Source organism: Dendrobates tinctorius, unplaced genomic scaffold, assembly GCF_039654945.1.
Source record: "Dendrobates tinctorius isolate UK_male_01 unplaced genomic scaffold, ASM3965494v1 ptg000230l, whole genome shotgun sequence".
NCBI classification, from domain to species: Eukaryota; Metazoa; Chordata; class Amphibia; order Anura; family Dendrobatidae; genus Dendrobates; species Dendrobates tinctorius.
The window spans coordinates 6,041,630-6,051,346 of NW_027361897.1; the positions used below are offsets into that span (position 1 = coordinate 6,041,630).

The following is a 9,717-nucleotide window of genomic DNA, read 5'->3' on the forward strand; positions in this document are numbered from 1 at the left end:
CCCTTATAACTTTCTAACAAAAAAAAAATTTTGGTTCCAAAATTGTGCTGATCTAAAGTAAACATGTGGGAAATGTTACTTATTAAGTTTTTTGTGTGCCATATATCTGTGATTTAAGGGCATAAAAATTCAAAGTTGGAAAATTGCAAAATTTTCAAAATTTTCGCCAAATTTCCATTTTTTTCACAAATAAACGCAAATTATTTGAATGAAATTCTACCGCTAACATGAAGTACAGTATGTCACGAGAAAACAATGTCAGAATCACCAGGATCCATGGAAGCGTTTCAGAGTTATTACCTCATAAAGGGACAGCGGTCAGAATTGTAAAAATTGGCCCGGTCATGAATGTGCAAACCACCCTTGGGGGTAAAGGGGTTCAAGATACTGTGTGTTATATCACAGCAGTGAAAAAACAGCTACCGTCTGTTCATCTATAGCCATAAAGGTTGAGGTTACTTCGAAATTGCTAAGACTGACACAGTCCAAAGAGACCTTAGAGTATTACACGTTTTCTCAGGGCAATGGGAGACTTTTCAGTACTTGCAATTTGAGGTGAGTAAAATAAATTTTTTGAAAATTTTATGAAGCTGGCAAATTTGAATTTCAAAAGATTCCGTCATCTTTCATGTTCTGTTGTCTGCAAATACAATAAACGACATGTTCTTACAGGAAAAATGACTGTGTGCCCTGGCAGGAAGGTGCAAACTTTCTTTGTCAATCTAGCTTGTTGAACAGAAGTCTATTTTTGTTGGTCTGACTGGTTAGCAGAGACCAGACCAGGAGGTGACAAAATTGCCAAGAAATTGTCATGATACTTAATCTCCTGTCATCTCCATTCAGTTTTTTTCCCAACATGACTATAATGTGAAGCCTCCAAATAAAGTGTAACCACCATAAGACTTCTGTTCTAGAGATCTGAGAGGGTCACGTTGGTCAGAGCCCTGCAGATCAGACTTTGAAGGCATCTCCAATTACAATGCCACCAATGCCGTTTCTGAGGCCATCCTTCTAAACCCCAGGAAGTGTCGGCATTGATTCCTTTATGACTTTTATACACAATAATATGTCAAGAATTTAATTATGTTTTCCAGCAACAATTATATTAGGAACATATGTCCATAAAAAAATCAGGTTGAAAAAGACGACAAAACTAAAACCTTCTACTTTGAGTGAAAAAACATCAACTGTGGTTGCCTTACTAAAAGGAAAGTTGGGAGGGTCTCCAAATAGGTGTTATCCTAGTCTTATTAAAGGGAATCTGTCACCCCATTTTCGGCCTATGAGCTGCTGCCACCGCCATCAGGGGCTTATCTACAGCATTCTGTAATGCTGTAGATAAGCCCTCGATGAAACCTGAAATATGAGAAAAACACGTTAGATTATACTCACCGGGGGCGGAGCCAGTTGCGGTGGGTGTCGCGCGACGTCCGGTCCGGCGCCACCCATCTTCATACGATGATGTCCTCCTCCTTGCTTCTCCCTCGACTCCTGCGCAGGCGTACTTTATTTGCCTTGTTGAGGGCAGAGTAAAGTACTGCAGTGCGCAGGCGCTGGGAAAGGTCAGAGAGGTCCGATGCCTGCGCACTGCAGTACTCTGCTCTGCCCTCAACAGGGCAGAGCAGTACGCCTGCGCAGGAGCCGAGGGAGAAGTAAGGCTGGAGTCACACTGCCAAATTTCTCATGCGATAATCGCATCGCATAGCACGGACTGGCTGGCACCTCTCCTGACCTGAGCATGACAGCGTGATGGATTACTATGCAGCTGTCAAGCTCAGGTCAGGAGAGCAGACAGCCAGTGCGAGTTTTACGATGCGATTCTTGGATGAAAAATACGCCAGTGTGTCTCTGCCCTAAGAAGGAGGGCAGAAGATGGGAGGCGCCGAACGGGACGACGACACCCATCGGACTGGCCCGAATGCCGGGTTGAGTATAATTTCTTTCTTTTTTTCTTCTCTTTCAGGTTACATTGGGGGCCTATCTACAGCATTACAGAATTCTGTAGATAAGCCCCTGATGGCGGTGCAGGCAGCTGATACGCCGAAAATTGGGTGACAGACTCCCTTTAAATAATTTTATATAACAAACATTAATAAACAATATTGAGAAGTTTAAATATTTCTACATGCATAAATACTACATTTTTACATATCGTCTTCTGAAATAATTTGCAAAGTGGGATTCAAACCAGGAATAGAGACATGTTAAGTTTTAGGAATTGCCTTGTATATATGCCGTAGCTGCTAATGAGATTACACTTTAAATCAAAATAAAATATTAAAATTTTATATTTTAATTTTCCTCTTCTATTCTACAATGATTTCAGTAATCTCCGTAATATTAAACTTGTCTTACCTCCTCCTAGAATCCTAAAAGCTGAGGGTGTCTGCCACCTCCTGGCCAAGATATATGCCAAAAGAGACATCCACATGATAACGTACTGCAATAGTGCACTGTGACATTGTAACGTTTCTGTTCTGATCCATATCCATTATTTTTTGGTTAAGTAAATTGCTTTAAATATAGAATCCAAAGAACCCACTGAATACTGATACTAAATAGTCATACAATATCTGTTTTCTGTCCTCCGTTATAAATATTAGGAATTATTATCATGCACAAATATAGCTGCTTTTATTGTGTTTGGGTCCAGTGATCAGATGTGTTTAGTGTTAATGGTAAATCCCAACCTTTTTATCACAGTGGACCATCTGACAAAAACAAACTAACTCCTATTTTCAAGGTAATGTATGTTGCTATTTTTTTCTGGGTGACTTCATATAAGGTTGCAAGTATGTGTCTTCATATAATAATTATTTGTAAACTGAAAAATGGAAAACATAATTATAATGGAAGCTTGTTTAGTCTCAATAAATTCCCTTTCCCTCTTCCCAGGATAAAGACAAGAATCCATACACATTACACCATACACAAATATGCCTAACCCCCCAATTTTTGAGTGGCACGGATCAACTAATGGAGGGGGATGCAGTAGCGCCTAGACTCTTGGCGACTCAAAAACTCACTCTGGTCCCTATGAGAAGACCAATGTTATTAAATACCTGTGAAAGCTTGAGGCACTGTTGGAGATTTTATATTGAGGCTCACAAGCTTTAAAGGTGATATCCACTTTCGGTAAAGTGGTCCCTAATGTGTGTAGAGCACAAAAAAATACCAAACTTATCAGGTACTTGTCCTCCCTGAGTTCAGCGCTGGCTTCCTGCTGCTGCAGTCCTATGACTAGAATGCTGACATCATGTCAACAGCACATGTCACTGCAGCAGCGACGGAACGGCGTCGAAGGACCCAGGGGTGATGAATATCTGACTATTTTAAGTGGTTAACATACGTTAGGGGCCACTTTTCCTGAAAATGGATATCGGATCAGTCAGTAGGATTAACCCTCCTCGGCCATCTATATGGGCATGTAGGTCATAGAAAGTTGAATAAAATGACACCTTGATATCTGCGATCCGTTGTCTTATTTACGATTAATCCACTTTTTTCTTACATGTAAATGAGCTATTAAGATCTGTGGGCCGGACACAGATCTCCCTGAGAATTTATCTCCAGAACTTATTGTAAATGGAAGGGGAAGTTACCAGTGTGAGACCTGTAACGACAGACAGTCTGCTCTCCTGATCTATATGTCTCACACTGGTGATGCCCCCTTTTATTTAGAATAATCTCTGGAGGCAGATTCTCAGGGAGATCTATGTACGGCCCCTAGATCTTAACAGCTCACTTACATATTAAGAAAAACATCTATTTCTCTGGTATAAAACATTTGATCGTATATATCAAGGTATCATTTTATTCATCTTTCTGTAATCCACATGTCAATGCAGACAACTTAGGAACGTTGACCCTACTGACAGCTTCCCCTTAAGGTGTTTTGGTAGAGTTTGGTAGTGTTTATTAGTGGCACTCTCTCCTCACTGAAAGCACATGTACGATCAGTCAAGTCGAGAGTGCATGCTTAAACAAGTGATTGGCCAACAGGGTATTCATGGCTAAAAAGACTAATTTAAAAAAAAACAACCCTCACCTGGAATCTATGGTTGGAGGGTTATATACAGTATATCAGTATTGTATCCTGCCTCAGATTCTCGTGCTCCGGCTCATTATTTGTTCATTGACTGGTCAGTATCTGAATTTCTGTGCTTTCTTTTCAGCTGGACTTCCATTTATAATGACGGGAGAACTTTTCATGCAATCACATCGCCCCGCAGCTTACATTGTCGGAGGAACACTCAACTGGCTTTCAAACTTTACAGTTGGTTTTGTGTTCCCTTTTTTACAGGTAATTGCCTTTATATTTTTTCTTCATGGCATTTAACAGTATGCCTTGTTTCATAAGTAAACCCATAGTACTTTAACTAAGTGTTGAATTAAAAGAACTGGTCTATAATAAACTCAACTGACAGACATTCCTGTTAGCCAATAAATCAATCAATCAGCAGTATAAAAAAAATGGTGTTAATGGAATGGAAGTCTGGAAGCAGGCGCAGGTGCACAGTGCACCCTTGGTGTCACCAAACAGTTCAGGGAGATGTCTCAAGTACTTGTTGTAAATCTCTCTCTGTCACTTGTAAAGCTAGAGCTGTCAATCAAAGAAGAGGAGGGCAGAGATAGATACCAAACATGTCAGTGGAAAGGAGCAATGAACTGAACGGCCACACCAAGGGTTCACGAGGGTTTGTGCTTGGTTTACGCACCCAAATTCTCCACTGACTACAAGCCAACAATTTGTATCTCTAATATTTTGTGTTTTGCTTTACCTCTTTGCTAAGCTAATTTTTAGCAAAAAAGTTGCAAAAAGGGCTAGTCCTTTAATTTGGTTAGTAGATAGGTGTTCATTCTAGCTCATGTAGGGGAGTGGGGTTTTGGAGGGAAACCTACTCTATTATATTCATGTGCTCTAATATGGAGCTTTTACCAAGGTTATCCTTGTGAGACAACACCGTCAAAACTCAAAGTTACAGAAAATATGTTTTTCCCCAAATATTGGTGTAGCTTGGGTTCCTAGTATTGGGCAAGGAAAGTATTTTGCATGGAAACATTCAATCCCTTTCCACCTGTCCAGTATTAAACACCTTATCCCGCAAGCACATGTATTGTAATTTGAGAAAAATACTCATATAATTCTGGATTGCACAGGGATCTATTAGTTTTTTTATGCTTCATGGAAAAGTTTTACATTGCTTATATGTAATATTACATAGATATTTTTTGCTTTCTTTCATTATTTTTAACTGTAAAAACTATATTGCCATAAGCCTAACTCCAGGCTTAATCCTAAGCCTTACCTTACAACAATCCCTAGCCCTAACCCTAGTGTAATAAAAGCAGCTTTTAGTAATGAATAAAGACAGTATCACATTATATGTACAGCACTTGATTCAATTCTGTCTTTGTTTTTTAGCTGTTCGTCTTCTGCCATCTTGATTGTTGCCTATGCAGAGCACAGCAGTAGAGAGAAGTTTGCCACCGGATTCTGCACTCTGCATAGGCAGTGAAAGAGATGACAAAGATCACTTCTTTATACAAATTGACTTTAGAATAGTGTCAGCACGGGGAATAAGATGGGGGTGAAATTTTGCACCCCAATAGACTTTGGTGCCCAGGGCACCCACTATTCGCCCGCATTTTCCCCTGCACACTACACCAGAGTGCTAATTCTATCCCTAGTAGGCTGTGGGCTAGATCTGGTATAATACTCATAAAACCACATTTTTCAAAACATACAATATATCTGACCCATTTGAAAGTAGGTGAGTGGCAGTACCAAATAGATAGCCCATCAAAAAGTTCAGTTTCTTAAGTGCCGGACAATTCTTTTAGTTCTGTATGAATACTCAGGATTGAACTTGTAAACTAAAAATGTTGTAATTTTCCTTGCAGATGTCGGCAGGAGCATTCTCCTACCTGGTGTTTTGTGGGGTTTGTCTATTTGTAGCGGTCTACGTCTACTTTATCATTCCAGAAACAAAGAATAAAACCTTTTTGGAAATTAGTGAAATGTTTTCCACAGAAAAATCTTTTTCGAAGCCAGTAATACCTGTAGATTATCTGAAACTAAAGAAATTCGATGGCTATGGAGCATTAGAGAGCAGTTCACTGGAATACTCCCTACCATGAATATGACTAAAATTACAATCAAGTGGAAGATTCCCAGTCAGTGGTCCAATGAGCCAATGTTGGCGTGTTTAGGGTGTACTGGATTCTTGGTGCTGTCCAGAGCCCAAATTAGGGCGTCCAGTTATTTTCATTTTCATACTTGTCATAAAAAGTGTTACCATTTTTGAAAATGATTTCTTAAATAAATTTCATGATGACTTCATAATTAGTAGTCGATGTTATTTCTATGTAAATACCTCACTCAAAAAGAGTCTTCAGAAGTTGGAGATTAGAAGAAAGGACACCATTCATGAAAGAGTTCTTACCAGAATTTTGGGAGAGCTGGTTAGAATTAGCGTAGAAACGTCAATGTAAGTGGAGCTGTGGTTCGACTGGGTATGACTGAGCATACCCGACAAATTCAGCACTTGGCCGGTGTAACATTTTTCATGAAAGCGCACAACATTCGTTAGATGTGCCAAATTCATTAATGAGCCATGTCCAAGTTGTTTAGACTTGCAAAATTTTGACCAATGTTGGACAAGTGTTTCAAGGCACAATAGGGCAAAAATGTGCAGCAAAGTAAAATTTTACAATGAATAATAATAATAATCTTTATTTATATAGCGCCAACATATTCCGCAGCGCTTTACAGTTTAACAGTTTCAAAACACAAGTCATAAATAACAACTTTAACAATACAATAATTAAAGCGGAATAAGACGGCCTGCTCGTGAGAGCTTACAATCTACAATGAGGTGGGAGAGATACAAAGTACAGGTGTGTATTTACAATGGTGTATTTATAATGATGGTCCAGCCATCTTGAGGGAGTGAGGGATGGATGGAGATAGTGAATGGGCGACACACGCATACTTACACATAGAATGACTGTGATTAGTGAACGTGATAGGCCACGCTGAACAAATGTGTTTTGAGGGAGCGCCTGAAACTATGCAAATTGTGGGTAGTCCTAATTTCTTGGGGTAGAGCATTCCAGAGGATTGGCGCAGCGCGGGAGAAGTCTTGGAGTCGGGAGTGGGAGGTACGGATTAGTGCAGAGGTTAGTCGAAAGTCGTTTGCAGAGCGCAGCGGTCGGTTAGGCCGATTGGCAGAAATGAGGGAGGAGATGTAGGGGGGTGGTGCACTGTGGAGAGCTTTGTGGGTGAGAACAAGTACTTTGAATTGGATCTTATAATGAATGGGCAGCCAATGTAAGGACTGGCGAAGAGCGAAAAGTTATGTTAGAAAAATATATAATTGTCCTCTACTTTTGTATAACTACTGAAGTGTCTTCTAAAGCCTCTGGGGAAAAATGGAATAGTACAAACCTTGAAAGCCTAAGCTTTCTATTGAATTCATGTATGAGCTCAGCCAGGAAATGTGCCATCTTGTTTGCTGAGCTGCTCACCTTTTGGGGAAGGGGAAAAGTTTTGAGCACTCGCTGGAGTTTTCAGGACTCTGACCTCTACAATTCTGTCTGTAATTATACAAGCACTAAAATGTAAAAATACCTTAAAAATAGTTATTTTAGTAATATCTTATGCAGATAATTAATTTTTTCTTGGACCAAAAAGTGTTCATATGCATATTGACTCAATGACATGACAAACAAACAAGATGGATCTTCATGTGATTTAAAAAATTTATGGTGGAAATTAATAAAATTGGTCCATAACCAAACTCCATTCTTCAAAGCGGAGATGTCACCCAATCTTTGATAAAGCAGGAACCAGAGTGATGTAAAGTATCATTCTTATTAGTAAAGTCTGTGCTGCAAAGAATTGAGGTGGTTGTATATTACTTAAAATTTGCAAAATTTATTTTTTCTGCATCAGATGGATTAGAGTGCAAAAAAGGGTATTCACACTAACTTTTGGAATGAACTGCTAAGCAAATGTTTGTGGGATAACCCTTTTGGTATCACTACTGCAACTTGTATACAGAAATTATTTTTTGTGTCAAAATCTAATATATAAAGCTCAATGTGGGTGTGTATGTATGTGTGTATATGTGTGTGTGTGTGTGTGTGTGTGTGTGTGTGTGTGTTTGTCCGGGATTGGCATCCGCACCGTTGCAGCTACAGCCACAAAACTTGGCACAGTCACACGTCTGGATCCCGAGAGCGTCATAGGCTATGTTGTGAGGCGAAATTTTAACCCCGCGCGTTCCAATTCACCAAACAATTGTGCCCCTATCTACATAATAGGGAAAAAGTGTGTGTATCAAGTCCCGCCACTCATTATGATGTCATAATGGTTGCCATGGCGACGCTGATGTAACCATAGGTTGCAAGCCCCGCCCCTCATTATGATGTCATAATGGTTGCCATGGTGACACTAATGTCATAATAGGTTGCAATGGCGAAGATGCTGTCACAATGGTTGCCATGGTGACGATGATGTCTTAATAGGTTGCAATGGTAATGGTTATGTCATAATGGTTGCCATGGTGATGATGTCATAATGGGTATATGGGTACGGGACTATGGGATGGAGGATGTGTGATGGGTATATGGGCACTGGACTATGGGATGGAGGATATGTATGACGGGTATATGGGCATGGGACTATGGGATGACGGATATGTATGATGGGTATATGGGCACGAGACTATGGGATGGAGGATAACTATAATTTGTTATAACTAACCACAGTTAGTTACTATGCCCGGGCAGTGCCGCGTTCTTCAGCTAGTGTTTAAATATTTCTTAACAATAAATTATTCACTAGATTGTATTTCACTCAATCTAGATTGATTACACACCTGTTCACAAACAGTTGGATTGATGCTGGAGGAACTGAGGAGATCTAGGTAACTTCTTACTGGTAAAAGAAGTTGAAGGGGCTCACATGGTGAGGTGTATCGTCTAAGTCCAAGGTCCAGGTGGTCACACTGACCCCAGGCGTCGGTGCAGCAGGTTGGTGAACAGCAGGACTGAAAACCTCTCTTCTCTCTCTACACGGCCCCAATTGGACAGACCATCAGCAGATTTGGCTTTCAGTACCATCTTTATGCTGATGACACACAACCATATACGTCATTCCCCGACCTTACCCCCGCTGTACTAAAGAACGCCAGTGACTGTCCGCTGTCTCCAGCATCATGTCCGCTCTCTATCTGAAACTCAACCTCTCCAAAACTGAACTTCTTCTGCTCCCACCGTCTACTAACCTCCCTAAATCGGACATTTCCCTCTCCGTTGGTGGCACTACAATAACACCCCGGCAGCAGGCGCGCTGTCTGGGTGTTATGTTTGACACCAATCTCTCCTTCACATCCCATATACAATCCAGTCATTCTATGTGTAAGTGTGCATGTGTAGCCCATTCACTATCTCCATCCATCCCTCACTCCCTCAAGATGGCTGGACCATCATTGTAAATACATGATTGTAAATACACACCTGTACTCTGTATCTCCCCCACCTCATTGCAGATTTTAAGCTCTCATGAGCAGGGTCGTCTTATTTTGCTTTCATTATTGTGTTGTTAACGTTGTTACTTATGACTTATGTTTGGAACTGTTAAACCGTAAAACGCTGCGAAATATGTTGGCGCTATATAAATAAAGATTATTATTTATTATAAAACCGCAG

The 9,717-nt window shown here is 40.3% G+C and overlaps 1 protein-coding gene across 8 annotated transcripts in view; it reads left to right on the forward strand.

The window, feature by feature from the left end:
• The window catches only part of LOC141059692 (solute carrier family 2, facilitated glucose transporter member 9-like), a 198,832-nt gene extending 192,486 nt beyond the window's left edge, over positions 1 to 6,346 (forward strand). For all 8 annotated transcript variants that reach the window (XM_073555800.1, XM_073555802.1, XM_073555806.1 and 5 more), the window contains 2 exons: positions 4,176 to 4,303; positions 5,905 to 6,346. In XM_073555800.1, coding sequence (XP_073411901.1) covers positions 4,176 to 4,303; positions 5,905 to 6,141 — 365 coding nt within the window. In that variant the 3' untranslated portion in view covers positions 6,142 to 6,346. The remainder of the gene's footprint in view (positions 1 to 4,175; positions 4,304 to 5,904) is intronic.
• The last annotated feature ends 3,371 nt before the right edge of the window (positions 6,347 to 9,717 follow it).